We start from the raw sequence: 22,903 nt of genomic DNA on the forward strand, positions 1-22,903 counted from the left end.
CATTCATCGTATATTAAACACTCGAACTTAAAATAATAGTATTCATAATAAATAAACAACTGGGCTTTTATAACGTTTCCGGGACTTTTATTTGGATATTTGCTTTATAAAACAGGATCTGACGTAAGCGGAAGTATTTTTTTACGCTGATCTGAGATCAGTTTTTGTGCTTTTCTTAAAACGATTGACGTCACGAGCTGGGTTCGACGAGCTGATCCCAAACCAGTAGGAAAAAACAGAGCCTGTTTGCAAGACTTGGCGGTTTATTTTAATTCCTTTTTAAATTAGAAAGCTAAACCCGGGTCTAAAATGGACGAACAGTCGCGGGCTATTTTACAGCGGACTTTACGGAGACTCCCCAGTAAAAAGACGCAGAGCACGCTGAGAGCCTGGGGTTGTTTATCAGCTGAGCAGCTCGAGGATCTGGACTATACTCAACCAAAATGGCTGCTTTTGGAGAATGTAATATTTAAATGTGAGGTATGTACACAAACCTAACCGTATATCATCTGCAAAGCTTTACTCTGCATGGCTGACTTGAAAAAAATAAAATAAATAAAAAACCCTTACACCTTATCTTTATAAACCCCTAACACTGTATGACGTAATGACTTCCACACCCTCTACAAGGCTGCTCGATGTATCGATATAGTATCGATGATAATCTAGTCTACAAACTTAACGGTATCACAGTATTAAGACACCATTTTAAACTGTGCTCAAAAACAAAAATTATTTGAAACAAGTGTCTCAAAGCATGATCAGACCGTTATCTCACCACTGACTTTCAAAATAAAGCTAAATACAACGACACTATCCAGTCATGGCCGCCTGTGAGCTCACGTATGCGGAAGAGGGTAGACAACGAAAAAGATGCATTTTCCGGTTTCAGGTGTATCGGAAGAAGCGCCAACTCTTTTCAGACTAAAGTAGCTAAAACACACTCGTCAGCGAGTCTCTAGAGGATGTCATAGGCTAATTTGCATATTAATTATTCCTCATGATCATTGGCATATCAAATGACTAATTAGGGTACATGATTAGTACATGGTTCATTTATTTCTCATAGAACGAAGACATCTTTGGTCATGACGCAATGCACAAACTAAACTTTTACGCTTTTACGAAATACTATACTAGTCGTGGAAGGTGATTAGTCATGAGGGAAACACTTTCTCGATTTTATTACTTGTAAATATTTCCTAGGAGTGTTGTTTATAATGAAGAAGTGTGATGGTGGGAGAAACCGTTGGCGATCGATCAGGGATTGGTCATTGAGAACAATGGTGATCCGTGATTGGTCAGTAATGTGTGCTGCAAAATCCGTTTTTTTTTAATTATACAACAACATGATACTGTACTTACTGACAGGTTTGTGTAAAAAGTCTTTCTCAAATATATCTTTCTAAGACAGAAAAACAATTACTTGTTGGTAATTGTTTACTTGTTTAAAAAAAAAAAAACACTTTGTGTGTGTGTGTGTGTGTTTATAAATGGTCAATTAATACTGCAACAACGTAAACTGGGACATTTTTTAGACTACATTATAATACCATGAAGTTACCTTTTCAATACCAAAAAAATATAGCTGCAAGCAACAATTAACGGGGCCAATCCCCAAAGGCACAGTAATCGGAACAAAGTACACGGTAATAGGACACAGTATTCAACAATTATAACCATATGAATGCTGAATGTTTGAACTAGTGGTGGCGCTATAGAGTTGGTCCTAGAGACCCCATAATTGGTCTAGATACTACTCATGGGAGTCTGTATGAGTGTGCCAAATTTCATAATTTTCCTATTTATGACTACCATGGGGAAGAAGAAGAAAACTAACAGATACAGTAATAATAATAATAATAATAATAATAATAATAATAAGGCTAACCACTAAACCGAAGCCCTTCTGAAATGGTATATACCTTCATTAAACTTCACCGATCCCCCGTTTTTGTCTTTTCTTTCTCTCCGTACAGGAAAGCAGGCTGCGTTTAAAAGACGTGACGAAGCTGGAGATGGTCTGTGAGTGAGCTTGTTCCTTATTGCTGATGTTTTGAAGACGGATGTTAGTTCCGTGTACCGCTTTCCTTCCGTCGCTCTCGTCCTAAAGGACCTTTTCTCTTTCAAAACCCCTTTTGATGTAACGGTTTCATCACCATTGACCGTTTCGGAACATTAATGCTTATTTCTTTTACATTTCTTCTGCATAATCCCTGCACAATCCCGTCGATAAAGGTGCGTTATTTGGAAACACTATTGTAGCACAGGGTTAGTTTAACAGTTTAGGTACCGCGTAAAGGTTTATATGTTTACTTGACATTTCCGTCACCCGTGTTCTTGTTTTATTTGGTGTCAGATTACATGGAGAACCCTAATCAAGGAACATGGCACGCGTTTAAACTCACTGGAGCAGAAGGTAACTTTAAAAACTTTTTTTTTTTTTTAAATTTAATCTCTTAACTTGCACCTGAGCAAATCAGTTGAGTCCATTAAAATGAAATAAGACACATTTGTGTGTGTGTGTGTGTGTGTGTGTTTTATATATATATTTATTTATTTATTTTTCTCTCCTCAGATGAAGCCCTTTCTGTGGACTTCACCCAGTTTAAGGAGATGTTCGTTGCCCACTTAGAGGAAGTCGTCAAACACGTAAAGCACTTTCCTGATTTCTGTTTAATAAATAAAGTTATTCAGATCTAGTTTGTGAAGAAATGAACGCGATCCAAATTAAAATAAAAAAAACGTTCTCGGTAATTTTCGATTCGCACTTATGCCAATAAAAATATATTTTATCTAACAGTGTAGCCTGAAAAGCTGAAATCTGGAGCTGAAGTAAAGGGAAAAAAAAGTGGATTTAGATGAATTAATTAATTGAGGTGAAAAGAAAACGGTCATGAAACAGAAGCACACGGAAAACCTTTCTCTTTTTTCTTTGTTCTTTTTTGTTATTGAAATCACTCTTTCAGCGACCGTCAACCAGAAACAGCTTTTTAGAGTGATTATTATTATTATTATTATTATTATTATATTTTATTTATTTATTTATTTATTTTACTTTTTAAATGTAAATCACGTTTAAAAGTTGCAGAACGATTGAACTTGAAGCAGACTTTCAAAACTGGATTTAACGTGAAATTCTGTTTTGTTTTGGTTTTTTTTAAAAAAAAAAAAACAACAACAACAAAAATTACACTCGGTCAAAAGTTTAGACACGCTCATTTTTTATTTTTCCACATTTTAGTAAAATAATATAATAAAGTCATAAAAACTCTGGAGTAGCACAAATGGATCAATGGGATTTATGTTGTGATTTTAAAAAATCCAAAATAAATCTAAATAATTTAGTATTTTATCATCTTCAAAGTAGACGCCCTTTTTTTTTTTTTAACCTAGAATTTCCGGAAATGTATTCTCGGCGTTTTCTCACCCGACTTCTTGAGGAATTTCCCCGAGATGCTTTTAAACCGTATTAAAGGGGTTCCCACCGACGCCGGACTCTCATCGGCCCCTTTTCGCTTTCCGAGTCGTCCGTTTAAAGACGAATTTTTTTGCGAATAAAATGTTAGTCTTCTAATGAAAGAAACGAATACGTCGGCACGATTATATTTTTGTCTACGACACCCGATTTCAAACGTTTAATCACACACCTTCAGATCAAAAGCTTTTTAACATCACGAGAAACATTTCGGTCGAGTGTCCACAAACTTTCGAGCGGGAGTGTAGATAATCTCTAAGCAGTTTTTAACCCATTCGTCATATTTTAACACTTTTTAATTCAGTCCATCAAACTCGTCTTCTGGTAGATTTTTCATTTCTGATTTATGCTGAAGTCCTCAGCATCTGCACTGGTTCCTACCCATGATTCTTTGCCCGTACAGGTATCCGTCAGGATAAAGAAACCGGAAGACGGCGCGGTATGGATCCGAATCGCGTGGGGCGATAATTTCACCAAACCCAACCACTTCAAGCCAACTTACGCTGTTCATTATCTCCAGACTCCATACGTGTTTATCCTTAATCTCACCGCCAAGCACAAGCCTTATCTATATCAGGTCACTTCATTCTATTTATTTATTTATTTTGGTCACATTTTCATGAGCTTTTATTATTATTATTATTATTATTATTATTTTTATATTTGTCTGTATGAATCTGATTGTTTTTACCGGTCTCACTCTCAGGCTTTAGTTCTGTCCACCAGATACGTGTCCATAAACGAAGCTCACCTGACCGGTAGAAGCCTCGCCGCCATGCGAGACCTGCTCATGAAGCAGTATCAACAGGTAAAGACTGTAACCGCCGTATGATTGATCAAAACCTGCTTATAAAATTATACGTGATAATGCGCCGTTTAAAAACTGGACGTGATTTTCATAGTCTATTTTAAGAAATCTAAAATAAAAGTGAAACGTGTATATGCGATAAGTTGTGAACTTATTTATATATATATATATAATGTATGTATATATGTGTGTCATGATATTGTTCTATGATGTATAGTACTCATCAGGATACACATAGGATCGCTAACAGACTTCAAACAAGATATTATACTTGCATTCACAAAAAAAAACAACAACTGATATGTTTGATGATACGTTTATTTATTTATTTATTTATTCACAAAAAAAAGATGCAAAACATCTGTAATTAAGATTCAGTAGAAAACGTCTTCCAGTTTAAACCAGCTGCTTTCAAACGAAGCATGCAAACGTTATTAAAACGTTACAAAATATCGCAATACCCAGTGTCCTGTCGCACAATTTATCACGATATCGATATTATTCATATCATCATCATCATCATCATCATCATATTTCCCAGCTCTACTGCGATGACCTTGTTTTCCCCTCCAGGTTTTCCCAAATCAGGAAAGGACCTTAAAGGAAAGAAACGCGCTTCCTTCACGTGTGTACTTTTTATTTTTTCTATCTCTCTAATAAACCGAGAATCAGGTCTAAGCGTCGTTTATGTTTAGTGACGCATCTCAGGATTGTATCGTTTATAATAAATTTTTTTTATCAGCGACTTTATTTCTCTCTGCAGATCCCAATATCGATAGAGAGCATGCCGAGTTTGCTGAGGGAAAACATCAGATGGCCTGTGAGGCTTTCGGTGACGGGACGGTGCCCAAACTGGAAACAGCCGTGTACAAGGTGTGTAAGAAACAGGAACCGCGTCAAATATTATACAGCTTTGAACGAACGTCCGTCAGTGTATGAAGCGACATTGGCGGTAAAACGTCGTTGGAAAGGACGGCTATTTAAAAACCTGACGGAGATTAATACGAGCTGCATGTCGAATCCTAAACGGGAGAGCACTCGACCGGGTAACGTTTTCATTCCAGTAATGCCGTGGCGTCACAATTTCCCTTCGCCGTATCCAGTTCCAGCATGACAATGATGGAGCTTCCTCGACATCCCAAAATCACTGCCTGATCTCAACCTCACTAACGCTCTTGTAGCCGAATGAACACGAATCCACACAGCCACGCCCCAAAATCTAGTGGAAAGCCTTCCCTGAAAAGTAGAGGAGGTTATTATAAGAGCAAAACGGGGAATAAATCTGGACCGGCACGTTCAACAAGCACGTACGAGTGTGATGGTGATGGTTATGTTTAGGTGTCCACAAACTTTTGACCATATTGTGTATCTCACATAGCTTTACACACACAGCGTCAACTCACAACCTTCCCTTCTTTCTTAGCAACGAACCACTAAAATGACTACAGTTACCACGAATAACGTGTCTTCTCTTCAGCTTGAAACCAGGTACAGAGGCAGCAGCAACAACACACTCAGTGACCGAGATGAGCTCTTCAGAGGCGTGGTCAAGTTCTCCAGCCCCAGCCTCCTGGAGTCTCTTCGGCACTGCGCGTCCACCGGTGAGCGGGTTCCCGATTCGTACGGTGTAAACCCCTTATGTAAGGAATCGATCACTTGGGGACGTGCTCTTCTAGGAAAATAATCAGCGACGGGATGGTGCGATGGGTTACTCTTACCACGCTGAGGTCCTCTTATACGGTAGCAAGTTTATTTATAAGTTTATTAACGGACGACGTCGATTTTTTTTTTTTTTATCCGTTTATAGATGTTGTCGAAACAAATGATTTCCCCCTCTCTTTTAAAGGTGCATCAGGGACGATTTGTCAAAGTTAGAAGGCAAGATTAGGGCTCAAGACGGAGTCGTATCCGATTTCTAATATTTGTTTTACTCCTCGGGTGGCTTAAAACCAGGATTATCCGGCTGCGCTGGGAGCTTCCCGATTACAGGCGTATTTTTCTCTCGGAACAGACTGAGACGAGGGCCGGAGTGAACGGGTGTCGGGGAGCGTCTTTAAAACGACTGACGAGAAGCCCATCCGAACACAAACGAGCATTCCAGACCGGAAGGCTCTTTTTAATACATTTAAATCATTATTTTTTTTACTCATAAGAAAACGATTGCACCTTTTAAAGACAGGTATGACGGTTTGACTGGACGACCTCTAGGTGGTGTGAGTGTACCGGTATCAGTGTGATCGCTGTGTTTGGCTTTGGGTTAAAGGCTTTGTTTCAACACTGCTGATGCAAAATAAGTGAAATAAAGCCTGGACAAAATAAGCCCCACGTAGTTGTTATTAATTAGTAATAATACTATTATACATGTTGTGTTCTGGGAACAGCTTTGTGGAAGTCTGTATGTGTTTAAAGTGCATTATAGATTATAAGTACAGTAAGAAGGATACAGATTTGTATTTATTTTTTATTTGTAAATCTGTTTTCCGAAGCTGATCGTAGCTGGAATTGAATCCTGCATTTGGGTGTATACTGTCCGACGTGCTCGTGATGATAGTCATGATGGCTTATTGATTTCCTAATGCATGTTTGACAGGCATGTCCGAAGGCCCCGTCACTCCTCTCTTATCCTCCATCACACAGAAAGGAAGGAACCTGTTTGTGATCGCTGAGAAAGTTCCGGGATCCACGAGCCGGACACCTGCACGCAAGACTTAACACGGTTTATACCCGAGTACTCTTCTTGCACGAGCGGTTCCAGTGTGTTTGTGTTCTTATGGTGTTTCTTATGTGTTTTATTATTATTATTATTATTATTATTATTATTATTATTTTTACATTTTAAACCTCGTCTAATCCATTTTACAAGTTTAAAAAGTTTTAAATAAAGTTTTTAACTTTTCCGTACCGAAATCACCGTGTTTTTTTTTTTTTTTTCTTGTTTATTTGCAGGCTGTCGTGTTTTAGTCGATCATTATAAAAGCAAATTTAGCAGACGGAGATATCCGTAAACACAAGATGTTTCCTGAGAATCGGATCATTTTAGCTGCTTCTAAAGTTGTTTATAGAATGAAATTCACTCCAAGTGAAACATCACGGTCATCATAACTACTTACTGAGAACTGACCATTTAAAACATATTCAACAATTCATTCATTATTCTACCTAAAATCTGTATAGCAATTAAAATTAATACATGAAAATGTCAACAAATTTGACTGTTTCATATTTTCTAGCCATGGAAAATATGGCTTTAACACAAAAAGAGTATTAAAAGTATTCATAATAGTTCATTTGAATTTTTTAAAAATATTATAACTGTTTATTAATGTAAATTTCTTGGTCATTTTCTGCCAATAAAACCTGAAACTATTTATTTATTTCTTCTATTTTTCTTACTATAGAGATTTTGCATTAAAACAAATAAATATTTATCTAACAAAGTAAACAACTTGAGTCATTAAAATATAATAAACAATTAATTATGCTACTTATAATAATAATAATAATCATCATAGTAATTATATTTTTTGCATTAAAAATACATAAATTCAAATGTTTTTAAATAAAAGTTCTGTACAGATTACTTCAGTTGTTGTTTTGTTTTGTTTTTTTATAATTGACAAAAAGTAAAGAATTGAAAAAATAAAGAATTGTACTTTTTGGTTAAAAATATAATAATAACAATTTATTAAATAGCATATACATACACGAAAATATAAATCATTTAAATGAAACCCAAAAGCGGTTGCTAGGGAATGATGACGTAGCGCATTGGTTGCTAAGCGCACTCGGAAGTAAAAGTGGGGGAGGAAGGAGGAAAAGGGTGCGCGTGAAGCAGCGCGAGTGCTGAAAAGGACTCCAACATGGCCGCTACCGCAGCGGGTGAGTCGTGCTGCAGCGGTGCGAAACGCAGCGACGAGCCGTCGGTTCAGTCCCGGGAGATCATTAAACCCTCTATAACGGAGCTGACTAAAGTGCGGACCAATATCCTGTGTACGGTGCAAGGATGCGGCAAAATCCTCCCCAACACCCCGGCGCTCAACATGCACCTCGTCAAGTCCCACAGAGTCCAGGTACTTACACCCGCTCACAACCAAAACACACGCTCGAGGCCTGTTTTTCGTCTTCGTTTTTAATATCAATAGATATATATATATGTTTTTGAGAAAGATTTAACCGACAGGCCGGACTTCGCCAGCTAGACCTAGAAGCTAGCCGGCTAACGCTGACACTCTCCCACTATTGTTGTCAACAACTTTCAGGGGAAAGGGCCAATTCTTGCTCAAAAAGTGTCTAATAATCACCAGGTGACGTCATAGGCGAATTTGCATATTCAGTTCTATTTATCGTTGTGATTATGTTTGTATCAAAACGTAACGATAGAAATCATTACAGAAATTCTTGTAGTTGTTACTATAGAAACGATAACGCGTTAGAACAAGCTGCTTTTATCGAAAACTAATCAGCACCTTCTGACCAATCAGAATCCAGAATTCAACACAATTGATATAAAGTGTCCTGATTGATGCTGAAGAGTTTCAGTTAAACCCTGGTTTGGATCATCATGTGACATGATGATCATCATGTCACATCATGTGACAACCATCGGCGTGGGGCTTTGCAGTTAAGGCTCTGGGTTACTGATCAGAAGCTCGAGGGTTCAAGCCCCAGCACTGCCAGGCTACCCTTAACCTTTAACCTTTACCCTTAACCCTCTCTGCTCTGGGGGGGGGGGGGGGGCTGTATCATGGCTGACCCTGCACTCTAACCCCAACTTCCCAACATGCTGGGGTATGTGATGAAAAGAATTTCACTGTGCTGTAATGTATATGTGACCAATAACGAATCATGATCATAAAATCACACAGATACAGCTCAAGGAGCTGATGTTCGTATCAAACATGAGATCTCATTGACATGGTTTTTGGTCCCAGAAAAGCTGGTTTCTGTTCAGTTTTTTTTGGATTTGTTTGAGCTGACAAGAAGGCTACGGTAACTCAAATAACCGCTCTTTACCAACGTTCTGAGCAGAAAAGCACCTCCGAACACACAAGCGTGAGGTGGATATGGTCTACGAAATCATCAGGTTCCCCTCGTCGTGGTTTGAGCAGCCTTTCGGACGGCTCAGTCGTTCGCACCACTCTGTATAAAATCTAGAGAAGATTAGCTGAAGCTCATGGTGTGTAGATGCATGACTTTATGCATTATGCTGCTCACACGTGATCGGCCGATTGGATAATCGGTCAGGCGTGTATATGAATATAAATATGTCTCGGACCGCCTGAAGCGGTTTCAGATTGAAATCTTTTTCCCCTCCGTGTCTTAAATCCAGTTTGTGTGTAATCCTTCTCCAGATATAATCCCGATACTCCGTATGCAGCGTAAAAGAGTTCACGCGACGACGGACGTGTCTAATTTAGTCACCTGGTTTATCAGTGGGGAAGTGAGAGGCTAAAGGAAACCCTGAACAGCCCTGGTCAGAAGAACTCCGGAAAGACCTGAAAAACCTGATCTGCACCGAATGAGTGTGTTTATGACTGCAGTTTCGACAAGTTTCCTCTTGGCAGTACTTTCAGGAGGCTTGTGTCGCAGTTTTACCCTCCGATGTGCTTCTGCATGTAAAGTATCTCTCCGTTCGGTCCTCCGTCCACACACTTCCTCCTGCTGAGAGGGACGGAGAGAAAAGAAAACGTCAGCCTTTCTCTCTGCATTTCCTGGAGACAAAAACAGCTAATGGCTGAACCAAGTTCCCACGACCTGAACGCTAACACGCACTCAAAGCCTGGGTCAAGATTATTTCTGTAGATTCAAAGTCAGGGGTGGACAAACGATAAATTCATTAACTTGCTTTTCCGAAGTTCGGTTGCCTGGTAACCTAACGGACTAGGCTAAAAAGTAGTAGTCACTAATATGACGTAATAACATACCGCAAGCTAGTTAAGTGAAAGGAACGTATGACTGCGTATCCTCTCCCGATGAAACGTCTCACGCAGCACATCGTGTGCGCCATAAACGTTACAGTGTGGTTTATTCCAGTCAGTCCAGTGATATTTTAATTTTCCTTATGTTTAATATGACCGCATGCTTGAGCTGCAGGCTATTTCGTTGTGTTCACGATTCTGAAAACATCGTCAGTCGTGCATGCGCCACCGTCAGGACGGTCTCCCGTTTCCTCTACCCTGAGCGACATCGAATCGACATCGCTGTAATCGACATCGCTGTTATCGGCATCGGCAGTAAACAAAGTAATGATTCTTAGCTTTTAGATGAGTTAGACTGTACATATAAGGATTAGCTTTAGATCGATCAACATGGATATATCCGATTGTTAAATATATAACTGACCCTGTTCAGCGTGTCCCCCGGCTTCTGCTCCATGCCCCCTGGGATAGGCTTTAGGTTCCCTCCGACCCAGTAAGGATAAGCGGTACAGAAAATGAATGAATGAATGAATGAATGGATGGAATTATATAACTGACTATACAGTTCACTGATTTGAGGAGGAAAAAATACACCGCTCATCACAATTAGCTGGCCGGCTAGCTTGTTGCTAACAGAAGATGAACAGGGAGGGGTCCATGATGATGATTTTTTTCCCCCCGGACTTCGTAGCTCAAACAATCTGAGGTAAAAAATAACGTAGTTCCGAGTTGCAAGGTAAGTCGAAAGCTGCACAATTCCAGCAGTTCTACCGAGATCCAGAGGTGTTCTACCGAAGGTGATGTGTGTAGTGCGGCAGGTGGCTTTGGATTTGGAAGCTTGCGCTATAGTTACAGCTTCGAGGTGTGTTGAAACCTGTGAAGCGCATTACGTTTGAACATCTGTACATCTTTTGCGAAACTCAACAGCAACAAGTAGGTTTTTCTTTCTCTGGTCGTTGGACCTACGTGACATGAACCTTTTTACCTCTTCCTCAGTTAGATAAGACCTGCTCCAGTTTTCGTTACACAGGAACACTAGCATCCGTAACGTGGTTTAGTCACAGCACGTGATCCTTGTTTTTAACACCTACTCACGAAGCATCTTTGCAAAACCCATCCTGACATTTGTTGTCTCTTTTTTTTTTTAAAAGAGTGAGGTAATCTGAGGGCATTTGAGGTCAGCACTCCATTCTCAGATGAATACTTGGACATGTATGGACGTGTACTGTGCCTTTCGCAGCGTTAAAGTGAAATATATGACGGAATCCCATGTAGGGTTGATATTTGACACGTTTGCCACTCCTCTGTGTCTAATAGGCACTATCTAATTGATAACTTTTTACCATTTGTTAGGAGGGTATCGTCAACCCTACGGTACGAAAGGATATGAAGGGTTCACAGAAGCTCTACTGTTGTCCGATAGAGGGCTGTCCAAGAGGACCCAACAGGCCTTTCTCCCAGTTTGCACTGGTTAAGCAGGTAAGTAAAATGATAACCCATGTGACCTGCATGCATATAAAGGTATTGGATTTGACCATGATGCTGAACCCGGTGTACTTTGTTTTATATCGGTTAGCATTTTATGAAGATGCACGCAGAGAAGAAGCACAAATGCGTAAAGTGCAGCAATGGTTACAGCACAGAATGGGACTTGAAGAGGCATGCCGAGGATTGCGGAAGGACCTACAGTTGTACGTGCGGTTGTCCGTACGCAAGTCGAACGGCACTGTTGTCGCACATCTACAGAACTGGTCATGAGGTTCCCAAAGAGCATAGGTATTCCCGTTTAAAGCGTCATGGCTTTGCTTGACTCTTGAATCTATAACTGAATTGGCACAGCACCTTGTATCTAAACGTTTGTTTTTACTTTAGGTATCCGCCCGTCAAGAAAAGAAAAATGGAGAAACTATCTCGCGGTGCAACAAAACTTGAGACTAATGGACAAACTTTTGAAATGGAAGTCACAGAAGGAGCAGTTCCTGCTGAAGGTGCATCCCACACTCCAGATTTACCACAACACCACCCTGTCCATTCTAAAAACCTCCAAAAGCTACTCCTGCCCATGCCTAAAATGTCTTTGGTCAATGTCCCCGTGATGCAGCTGGCACACTTGCCTGTCCTTCTCCCGCCAGCAGAGAGTGGCGCTTTGATGTCCGTGGTCTTGACGGTGGACGCGCAAGGGTCCGTGAGTACCTTGCATTTCATGCCTCAGTCGCTTGGGGCAGTGGTACCTCCGTTAAACAATAAAAGTTTCAAAGAAACCATGCCCGTTTCCAGAGCTAACCTGGATGCCATCAGTACAGGGATCCAAGTCAATCTAGAAAACCTGGTCTCAGTTGATGAACCCGTTAACGATTTGGGATCGAGAAGTAAAAGCACCTCAACCAACATTCAAACAGATATCTCATTCCTCGGTAAGGGATCTGTCGGAGGAGTCAATATCGGTCCCCCGAGTGAGGCTTCGGTTTCCTCCGGTTCTCAAACTGACATTAGTGTGAGCGCCCAGATCCAGCTACCGGTCAATGTGCAAACTCAGACGTTCCCCTTGAGGTCCAAAGTCACATCTTCCATTGGGGCACAAACTGAATCTCTCAGTCAGATACCTTTCCCTTCTGGTAACACAACGAGGGAAACTCAGACAAGTTGCTCCCCAGCAGCTTCGGTAAATAAGACCCAGATGGACCAAGCTATAATGTGCGCAAATCTTTTCGATTCCGATATGCTCAGCGTCTCTACACAGACTACCGTACATGGTGGACCTTTTGGCGCCAGCGATCTTGATCCCATGAGCACAGGATCAGGATATTTTGAAGACAAAACCGCACCATCCTTGTGCTTTGGAGCTCAGAGAGACATTTTACACCAAAACACGGTAGCCGACAATCAGACTCAGACGATGAACCTTTTCAGTGATCTGGAGAACATCCTTTCTGAAGGCATGGCGAGTGGAGCTCAAAGCTGTGGATCGGGCCTGGTTCCAGTGCAAGAGCAGCACACGGGTATCGATTTTGACTTCGAGGATTTCCTCAACGCGACTCATATTCAGACTCAGACAGACGAGAGTGCCTTAGGAGGCCTGAGCTCGGAGACACCCCTGGAGCTCCTCGACATTGAGACGCAAACCGACTTCCTCCTGCTTGATAACCTCGGGGATAACCATCATAGTGATGTTGGCACCGGGGTCCAAACGAGCGATCTTGAGCTGGAGATGTTTGACACGCAAACCCAAACAGATCTGAACTTTCTTCTTGACCACAGTAGTCACATGTCCCTGGGCAGCATCCTAAGACACTCCAGCTTCAACATGAGCACCGAGTCCTCAGACACCGAGACCCAGACCGACACCAGGGCTCCTCCTCCTCCACTGCCTCTGCCCCTGTCCTGTTCCAATGATGGACAGATCAGACTTAGCAGCACTGAAACCCAGACAGTCTCCAGTCCCTCCAGCCTAGGCCACCTTTTCTTAACCAGCAATGAGACACAGACAGTCATGGATGATTTCCTGTCAGCAGACCTGGCTTGGAATATGGACTCCCATTTCAGTTCGGTGGAAACCCAAACCGGTGAAGATCTCCTGTCTTTTTTTCAGCACTCGGACAAAGCCATCAGCTGAGCTCTCTACCATTCTAGCTCGTCTGTAGTGGATGTGACGTAGGCAACGTTACGAAGGAACTGTTTCTGATGACCCGCCCAGAGGTGGATGCTTCGGGGCAGCAGATGGAGTTCTCCCAACCGCTCATCACCATAAGGGGCTCAGTTTGGAAGGCATTTGTGGCAATTGAGCTCACTTGTAGTTATTCAGCATCTTGAGTCATTCCACTGCAAGTAGTCTCAAAGCTCAAAGAACTTTCAGTAGCCCTATTCGGACAGGATTAGGTTTAGGTTTACATACAAGACCTAAATTCTTTGCATCATTTGCCCTTCTCCTTTTATTTCCAGACTGGCCACGTTGGTATTTTTTGATCATTTTAGTTTTACTGCTACTCCCTAATATTTAGTCACCTAGTCTGCGTGTCTTTTTCCTGAAACATGAACAGATGTATCCTCTCTCAACAACATATTTGCTACGAGTCGTATAACTTAGTCTCCGTACTCTCTACACTCAGAGTGCATTAGCAGAAGAAATACAATAACCTAGAAAAGTGTGATCCTGAATTAAAGGCCAATTAAAAGAGCTGTTATAACGTCAGCTGCTTCTGTAAACCACTTTATATACAGTACATATATTACACAATATCATGCGAATTTAGTTTTAAAGTAGGGGTGTGAATCTCCCTCTTTCCCTCAGCACCGATATGATTCGACTGAGGTCTGATGTCTGATCCAATCTGACTCCGTTCCAAATTAAACTGAAATGTAAGATTTCCACCCTGGGGAAAGAGTTCAGGACGGAGGAATTCTTGGTGACATTTTGTTTTATTAACTTCAAGAAAGAGGCAAAAACCGAAGGCCAGTGAGGGAGAGTAACAGGATGAGTGATAACAGGAACAAGTTTGTGTACAAGGTGGGGTCCAGAAATTCCCAGAATTGTTAACAACAACAAAAAAAAACTAGTATTCTAAAACTTTGAGCATTTCTCATTGAATCCCCTTCGAATCTGGCGAATGTGGTAGTCATTTCTGATTAAAAACTCCTCGGTTGACGAGCTCCAATTCTGGGTGCACCAGTTCTCCAGATGTTTTTTTTTTTTTTTTCCCGTCACTCGAGAGACCGAGACTACGTCGAGCGCGGGCGCCACGTTCCAATTCCACGGATTTTTGGATCTTCCCTCGTACGTTCCACAACATGAGATGTAGCTATAAACAAATTAGAAAAAAAATCAGTTTATAGCCTTTTGTTTATAGCTATATCTGTTTATAGCTACATTATGTTTATACACCCCCCACCCCCCCACCCCCCCCCAAAAAAAAAAAGAGAACACATACGAAACAGCCTTGAGAGAAATTAAATTTGATGTATAGGATCATATGACACAGTATAGGATCACATGACCATGAGTGCCCCAGTCGCACCTGGACGCAAAAGGAGACGCGTAAAGAAGTTACCGCGGACGTCCCGCGAAGAAACTAACCCGGTCTAAATAGGGCTTTTAGCTGCACTTTATCATTTCATAGCCGTCATTCGACTTCTCCTTTAACGTGTTTGCTTTTATTTTGCACATTTGTTCAGCACTCTTTCTGTTTGGAAAATGGTCTGTTGTGTGTTTTTTTTTTTTTTTTTTTTAATTTCCGTTCGAACAGAGTATATCATTTTTCGGCGATGATGATCGTGCTACTATGTAGTCGTGAATTTACAGTGTGGCGCAAGTCTAAAATCATTAACTGGAATGATGTTCATCTAAAATCAGATTTCTTTGTGAAATTTGTATATTTTCTTGTTTGGCTGCACTGTAAGGATATTTTTGCGTTGTGCTTAATTATTATTATTATTATTATTATTATTATTATTATTATTATTATGTTTACATTTGTTAACTTGGTTTCTAATTGTTCAAAAGAGATGTCTGTTATTGTATTTAAACAATTTTGGTTCTCACGGATATTTTTGCTCCGGCTACAGCGGAATATTATGTCGTAACGCTCATAACGGTTTAAATTATTCTAATGTATGCATATTTATGCATGTCGCAAATATCGGTGACCTTTAAGAGTTGAGCTCGCTACGCTATTATTATTATTATTATTATTATTATTATTATTATTATTATTATTATTACTACAATGATTTGCATTCTGTACTGTGAGTGATCCGACATGCAAATCGCAGTTGTTTACAGCAAGATGGAACCTTTAACGAAATATATTCACAGGAAGCATGTAACGTCTCCCCGAATGTAGGCGTTTTCACTTTAAGCACTACTTGCGCTCCATGATTAGCTTTCGTGCCGGTGCCTTAATTTAAACGGTAAATATAAACACATCTGACGTAAAGCTATTTATTTCGAAAGAGCTCGCGGACCTTTTTTAGCCCTGTCCTTCTTCTGCTCTTTCCGTCTTTCTCTTTCCGAACACCCTGTAGTGTATTTATTTGCGCGTTTATTCGTCATACTGCACTCCGTAAACACGTTTCGCCTGCCATCGCGTCGTCTTATTTCAGTATTTATCACATAACATAACACGGTTCGCCCCGCCCGCTTTTGGTCCGTCTTTCATTCATATTTATATTTATGAACCGAGCTTTCCGCAAGCAACAGAATGTAAATGTCACCGTGTCGTGTTGTAACCGAAAGGTTCTCAGCCAAGGCCGACATTCGCATCCGGACACTATATACTCTAGCAGGAACGAACGCAAGCATATCGTCGTAGGTTACTTGAAATTGTCCGTATACACTCTTGGTTTTCGGAAGAGCGTGCATGCAGTCCTGGTTGTGCCAAGAACATGTCTTGAGTTCAGTTACATTTGTTTTGGTTGTTGTTGTTGTTGTTGTTTTTTCTTCTAATATTAAAAATGTCTTAAGTTGGTCACGTGCGTTCTTTAGGGTTTTTGACGTATAAGATGAACCCTGTATCGTTTGGTCGTTTAGGCTAGGCTGCAGCAGTCGCTCAAAATAAAATTCTGTCCAGAACAATTATGATTTGACTGTGTTATTACTGTTCAGACTGAATAATCGCGACCATGTTAGACGGTGAACAAATCATCATAAATTCCATAGCTATAGCTAGGCCACTGGGCTTCAGTGTGCTTCCCAGTCCTATGTTTTCTGCTTGGTCGGAATGGACCAGGGTGAAATAAGTGCATTAATACAGACTAAGGGCATGAACGAGTGTCTAAATCCCCTTGTTCCTCACGTCGTCCTTGCGACCTTGACCCAAAAGTCGTCGCTGAACGCCTCGGCGACGTCCTCATTCCTGCATCGCACGTAAAACTATTATTAAAGCCTACCTAGCTTTATTTATTTGTTTTCTCTCTCTATCTCTCTGTATGTTTAATTAAAGGTGACGTATTGTGCATGCTACGCTAGCAGGTGAGTGATGACGGCTTCACGACGGTCAGGATTCGGAACAGTGAGTTTTCCAAAGTCAATACGATGTAGGGTTTCTTATCTTCCTCTGGTCGTCATACGTGTGTACTCGTCTGCCGGGCAACTACGAATAAAAAGTGCCAAGTCTTTCTTTTTCCTTACCGTTTAATGTTATTACTTTACAGGTACTGTAAGTATCCCATGCCGAGCGCACGCGGTGTTCAAACCAGTTCCCGTTTGTTTGGATACCTGCTTTTAAATTGTCGGCTTTAATCCTACTCTTGCGGTTGAACGCCGACCCTGATGATAAACCATAACGTTAGACGTGCGGAGGAAAGGAGAAAACGCCTCACGATGAACAGGTAAGAATTACAAACCCTGGAAGCGGATCGCGTCGGCTGAACGTGTTCGGAATTCAGCGTGCCGGCATTTCTGAACACGGGCCTCTCTTAAATCTGGAGCAAAGAGGCGTGTGAGGCCCCGTGGCGGCGAGAAAGCGTTAGAATGTGGCGCTTCAGTTGCCGGGTAACTGCGAGGTCTCTCTCGAGCAGTCGTGAGCTCTAGACTGCAAACAATGAAGGTCTTTTACCATGTATTTTAACGTCGAGTTCCCATGGTCAGGGTGTTAGGTTTAACAGCTCGTCTATGTCTCATTGAATCTTCTTCGAGGGGGAAAACGGACGATATTTAATATAATATAATATTTTTATCCTTTGGTATGAACTTCGCGACATTTTGAACTGAAGTCAGTTGAATTAGGAAATATATTACACAAAATAGCCCTTGATGCTAAAGTGAAGGGGGGGAAGGAGTATAGTTTGCGAAATTATTTACAAATTAAAAGAACATGGAATGTTACGATCGCGTAAGTATTCGGCCCCGTTAGGGCGTTTTGCTCGTCACGCACCACTGAGGTTCGTGAACCGCACACCTTATGACTTTTTACCGTGTGGTTGAAGCGGTGCATCAAGATGCGCTCGAAAACGTGGATCATTTCAGAAGGCTGGCTAAATATTAAAACAAAGTAAGGTCCTGGCTTTGGAAAAACACGCGTCGCCCTCGCTACCTCTGCGTAAACTGGGTTAGATTTGAATCCGAGTAAAGTTATCGGTGCTGCGGCAAGGCGTCAAGTCGAAGCGGTGCGTCCCGCCCGTAACGGCATGAACTACGAGATCGCAGCGTTCGTTCCGGTGCAACCAGTTAGAAGTCACGTAGTGACTCAGAAGTCACGTAATCGGGTGACTAGCGTCTACATGTCCGCTGTTAAAAGCGTTCTAACTGGTTCCCGGAAGAGATGTTCCGTTTAGAGCGCGTGCCTGCGCAAATATCATGAAGGCCGTGGTGTAATCGAAACAAGTCTAACCAGGCAAAGTTCTGGAAAAGTGTCAATCAGGAAGTGATATTAAATCCATCGTTAAAGAATGGAAGAATGTGGAACAGCCGTCATTCTACCTAGAGGAGATGTAGATTAGATTATTTTTTCCAATAAGGTAAAAAAAAAAAGGGGAAATAATCAAAGAAAGAATGAGGTCCAGGGTATTGCGCGATATGGTACCACCACCACCGTGCTTCACTGCAGAGATCGTGTTCTAAGGGTCATGATTAGCGTCGTCCTTATGCAAGGCACGGTCAGGGATGGAAATCTAGAACGCAAGGCACGGTCAGGGATGGAAATCTAGAACGCAAGGCACAGCAGAGCAGCTCCGTCTATGTTTATCGTGCCGCGTAAACTTCATGAAATTAAAAAGAATGATTCGGTTTTCACTTTCCGGTGGTTGAAGGTTCGTGTTTTAGTCCAGGCGACCGGTTTGGACGTTTTTGTGGTGTTTTTCATTTGCCGAGGAAACATCTGCTCCATTTCGTCATACGTTCTGATACAAAGCTTAAAAAAAAAAAAAAAAAAAACGACCACCCATGGTTCGTTTGCCACAAAAAAGTGTTACCGATCATCACAGATGAAATGAATTTCATGTCGCTACACATAAATGAACCTGACAGCCTGTCTACCATCTGTGGACGTCCATTAACGTGAAGTGGATATAGTTTTGTTTTTTTTTCTTCTTCTTCTTTATTAACTTTTGTCGCGTGTTTCTCGGTCTTTACTCGTGAACTTTTTATCCGTTCAGGCTAAATTAATGTGAGTCGGATTTCAGGCCCGTTTTTGTTGCGTATAATTTGAGCAGAAGGGTGAACTGTTGTTTCGTTAGCATTCGTTTATTCAGTTAAAAGGTTGCTGACAAACAGTTTTCCATGAACAAAATTCACACCCACTTTAAATCATTCTGTTAATCCCAGGACACCTGCGAAATGGTGAACAAATTCCTGAACACATTCATATTTATCGATCATACATTTTGACTATCAAACAAGGAGACTTATTGGCACCCTGTCCAGGGTGTACCCCGCCTTATGCCCGATGCTCCCTGGGATAGACTCCAGGTTTCCCCGTGACCCTGAAAAGGATAAAGCGGTGTAGAAGATGGATGGATGGATGGATGGATGGATGGATGGACAACGAGACTTCCTCCAAAGTTCACCGACAACAAATTCAACTTTTTTACTTTCATCATTCTATGATACCGAAGTTCTAGTCCGTATCTCTGAATTGAACACGAGTAGGCAGTGACTCAAGTGTGAAACTCTCTAGCCTCGATAACGGCAGCATTAATAATGCACGAGCGAGTGGTGATTTATTTCTTTATTTTTTCCAAGGCACGCGACAACAACCGCCAGGAGATCGAGAGATATTCTTGGACCCGAGCTCTTAAAATCCTACAGAAAAAACGCTTAGTCTACTGTACAGCCGACATTCTCGCAATTTAGCTCAAATATTCTGTAATGCTGTAGCGTTCGTTTATAAAATACTCGAATCACTTACAGCAGCTCTGGAACAATTCCGATTTCACCAAGTCAAGTAAAAAAAAAAAAATTTACGTTTCTATAGTTACATTTATATTGTATGGGGGAAATCTCCTCAACCACCACCAGTGTGTAGCATCCACCTGGATGATGCGACGGCAGCCACAGTGCACCAGAACTCCTAACAGCTATTGGCTGAGAGGAGAGGAGAGTGATGTAGTTAATTCAGGGATAGAGATGATTAGTAGGCCATTGGGGGAATTTCGACCTACTCTTTTATGAGAAGTGTCCTGGGATTTTTAATGACCACAGAGAGTCAGGACCTCGGTTTAACAAGACTGTGCTGTTTGGAGCATTATGACGAACACAGATCACAGGGTGAGCGCCCCCTGCTGGCCTCACTAATACCACTTCCAGCAGCAACCCTAGTTTTCCCCCCAAGAGATCTCCCATCCAGGTAGTGGACAGACTCAACCCTGCCTAGCTTCAGTGGGAAACCATGGCAGTAAATCTGTAGTAACAGCTTACTGTGACTATTCACATAAACGGATTTGTAACATAAACAGATGTGCTTTGTAACAATTAGAGTTAAAGCTGTACAGTTTTGCGAGGTAAAGAGGTAAAGCTTTGACATCTTCAGGACGGGGGGGAGGGGGGGGCGGCTTGTGCTTTGCGGTTTCTCTGAAACACGACGACGTGTGGTTCTTTGTAACTTCAAGAAAGCGTATAAAGAGAAGCTGGTGAGGGACCGCTTTTATAGCTGCTATGACATAAGTGATGACAAGAACTAACCTGTTTCGCGGACGTTCCACAGCATTGAATGTAACTATAAACGGATAAAACAATGTGTTTTGTTCTTTTAATAGATAAAAAATGTATGCATTGGCATATTGCAGAAGTATAAAAGGAATAAAACACTTCAGGACGTGATGTCACTGGAAAGTATTCAACCGTAACCCTGCATCATCGCACCACCGTGTCGTTGATTATTTCGCTATAACGTCACGATCCGAGCGTTTCGTTCTTTACTTAACGTACACATTTTGAGCATTTTTTTTTTTCTTCTTCTTGTTGCTTCTGATATAAAAACGGATCATCTGTAAAAACCCGAACACATTAAAAGCCTGTTCGGAAGTAACGATGTGCAAAAGTTATTTCCAGTAGGAGAATATACATCGTCATTTCAGCATGTAGTCAACTTTAATGTCCACTGGATGGCGACGAGGAGCAGCTACAGTAATCGCTGAGTGGACACTGGAATCTGGACCCTGGTGCCCAGAAGCATCGGAAGCTCAGGTTCTGCCCTTCTCAGACTTTTATCCTTGAGGCCTAACTGCGATCTGTGCCCAGAGTTGTGCCTTAGAGGTGACCTGATCAGCTCTTCCTGCCTGAGATTTCGTTCCAGGAGAGCGGTGGCACTATGTTGAGTCTTTGCCAAGGTGTTGATGGGAATCTGATACTTTCTGGAGATGCTTAAAGCAGATAGTAAGTGATACTGGTAGTGCGTTGGTCCTTGCTTGGACATAAGAGATCCCTGGGAGGTGCCTACAACTGGGCTGGAATAAGAAATAACCACCGCTTTTTCTTGAGCTCCATCAGTTTTCTCACTAACCAAAACTGGTCTTGTGGCGCTATCTTCTCTCCTCTTTAAACAATTCGAGCTCTTTGGATTAACATTTGGATTTGTTGGCACTTTTACCGGTGGCAGCACCATAACTCGACCAAGCAGTGCCACTTTTCCTACCTTTCTATCTTTCAGGAACAGGCACGGAGCATCCGGTCGAGGTGGGTGAGGTCGAATTTTGTCAGGTGTGTACTGTTCAGGCCCAAACAGCAGTTTATTTCCAAGCAGGTCTTTCGTGATGCTCGTCTCCTTAAAAGTGAACTCGGACGGTTCTTCTTCTGAGGATAAGGTAGAAGTAATGGTGCTTGGGGTTCTGTTTAGGTGTTCCAGAGGTGGAGGAACGCTGCTTCTCAAAGGCTCTTCAGATATCTCGTAGGGCGCTTCTGAAGCAGCACGGCTGGGAACAAGGTTCTCCGAGAGCTTTAGGTCCTTCAGATCGGTGCAAAGGACACAGTGCGAGGCTGAGATCTCCGGTTTGAGCTTCTTGCTCTTTCGTTGTGCGGTAAACAGGCAGGAAAAAGGGGAACACCGACCCCAACCCTGGATCTGTCAACATACAGCACAACCGGCATGTGATTTTTTTTTTTAATACAGTACTTATATTACACAATTATACAAGAAAGTAACATGGAAAATATGTCGGTCGGTAATAATAACATAAGGCTGCATTACTTACAGCGTCATCCCAGCCTGTTTGGTCGGGAATCTTGTAAGCTTCCTGCTCTTTCACAGAGATTTCATCGCTAATATCCAGCAGCACCTCCACGAAACTGTTCGAAAGATTGCACCGCGGCGTCTCGCAATCCGGCGTCTCCAAACTCTCAGCGGTTTTATCAGCATCCATCCGTCCTGATGGACAGAGGAGTATTCCTGATGTTCCTGCGTGTGGGGAAAACCCTTCATTCATCTCCACTGAGGTCATCATGGGACAGCAACAAAAGTGTGTGTGTGTGTGTGTGTGTGTGTGTGTGTGTGTGTGTGTGTGTGTGTGTGTGTGTGAAGTCAAGCAAAGAGAACCCAGATATGGAGAACTTGGCTGAGAAGCATCATCACGCGGCTGAGGTGTCGTGCAGGTAGTTTAACAAGCGATGAAATATTTATCTCGGTGTGTTCATGGCGCCAGTCGGCGTTACGTGCCGTTGCTATGGTGATCAAAGGGACGCGACGGATAGGCTGTGCGCACGACGTGTTGACGTAACGGAAAAGGACGGCAAAGTGGGGGGCGTGGCTTCAGAGTTGTACGTGCGTTCTTCAG

At 41.8% G+C, this 22,903-nt stretch overlaps 3 protein-coding genes across 8 annotated transcripts; 2 read left to right on the top strand and 1 right to left on the bottom strand.

The window, feature by feature from the left end:
• The first annotated feature begins 177 nt into the window (after nucleotides 1-177).
• Nucleotides 178-7,193, top strand: cenpn (centromere protein N). Of its 3 annotated transcripts, XM_017465571.3 has the most exons (10): nucleotides 179-480; nucleotides 1,980-2,025; nucleotides 2,360-2,419; nucleotides 2,579-2,652; nucleotides 3,882-4,055; nucleotides 4,185-4,286; nucleotides 4,860-4,911; nucleotides 5,050-5,159; nucleotides 5,764-5,887; nucleotides 6,877-7,193. In XM_017465571.3, exons 1-10 carry the CDS (start codon nucleotides 310-312, stop codon nucleotides 6,996-6,998), a joined length of 1,035 nt encoding a protein of 344 aa, XP_017321060.1. In that variant the 5' UTR covers nucleotides 179-309; the 3' UTR covers nucleotides 6,999-7,193. The 3 variants fall into 3 exon arrangements, with proteins under 3 accessions (XP_053533799.1, XP_017321060.1, XP_053533800.1); XM_053677824.1 differs by having other exon boundaries at nucleotides 178-480; nucleotides 3,882-4,286; XM_053677825.1 differs by lacking the exons at nucleotides 179-480; nucleotides 1,980-2,025 and adding an exon at nucleotides 2,032-2,238 and having other exon boundaries at nucleotides 3,882-4,286.
• Nucleotides 7,194-8,146: 953 nt separating this feature from the next.
• On the top strand, nucleotides 8,147-16,775 carry atmin (ATM interactor). Its single transcript, XM_017465575.3, has 4 exons — nucleotides 8,147-8,356; nucleotides 11,558-11,683; nucleotides 11,781-11,980; nucleotides 12,077-16,775. The coding sequence occupies exons 1-4, from the start codon at nucleotides 8,147-8,149 to the stop codon at nucleotides 13,815-13,817; spliced, it is 2,277 nt and encodes a 758-aa protein (XP_017321064.1). The 3' UTR covers nucleotides 13,818-16,775.
• On the bottom strand, nucleotides 8,351-22,896 carry si:ch73-103b9.2 (uncharacterized protein LOC100150067 homolog). 4 transcript variants are annotated; one of them, XM_047154649.2, is made up of 3 exons: nucleotides 22,325-22,896; nucleotides 21,769-22,194; nucleotides 8,351-9,947 (listed from the first exon to the last, which is right to left on the bottom strand). In XM_047154649.2, exons 1-3 carry the CDS (start codon nucleotides 22,571-22,573, stop codon nucleotides 9,735-9,737), a joined length of 888 nt encoding a protein of 295 aa, XP_047010605.1. In that variant the 5' UTR covers nucleotides 22,574-22,896; the 3' UTR covers nucleotides 8,351-9,734. The 4 variants fall into 4 exon arrangements, 3 of the variants coding, with proteins under 3 accessions (XP_047010605.1, XP_047010604.2, XP_047010603.1); XM_047154648.2 differs by lacking the exon at nucleotides 8,351-9,947 and adding an exon at nucleotides 13,797-15,000; XR_008393830.1 differs by lacking the exon at nucleotides 8,351-9,947 and adding an exon at nucleotides 14,874-15,000 and having other exon boundaries at nucleotides 21,199-22,194.
• Between the last annotated feature and the right edge of the window lie 7 nt (nucleotides 22,897-22,903).

Source organism: Ictalurus punctatus, chromosome 4 (assembly GCF_001660625.3).
Source record: "Ictalurus punctatus breed USDA103 chromosome 4, Coco_2.0, whole genome shotgun sequence".
Lineage (NCBI taxonomy): Eukaryota > Metazoa > Chordata > Actinopteri > Siluriformes > Ictaluridae > Ictalurus > Ictalurus punctatus.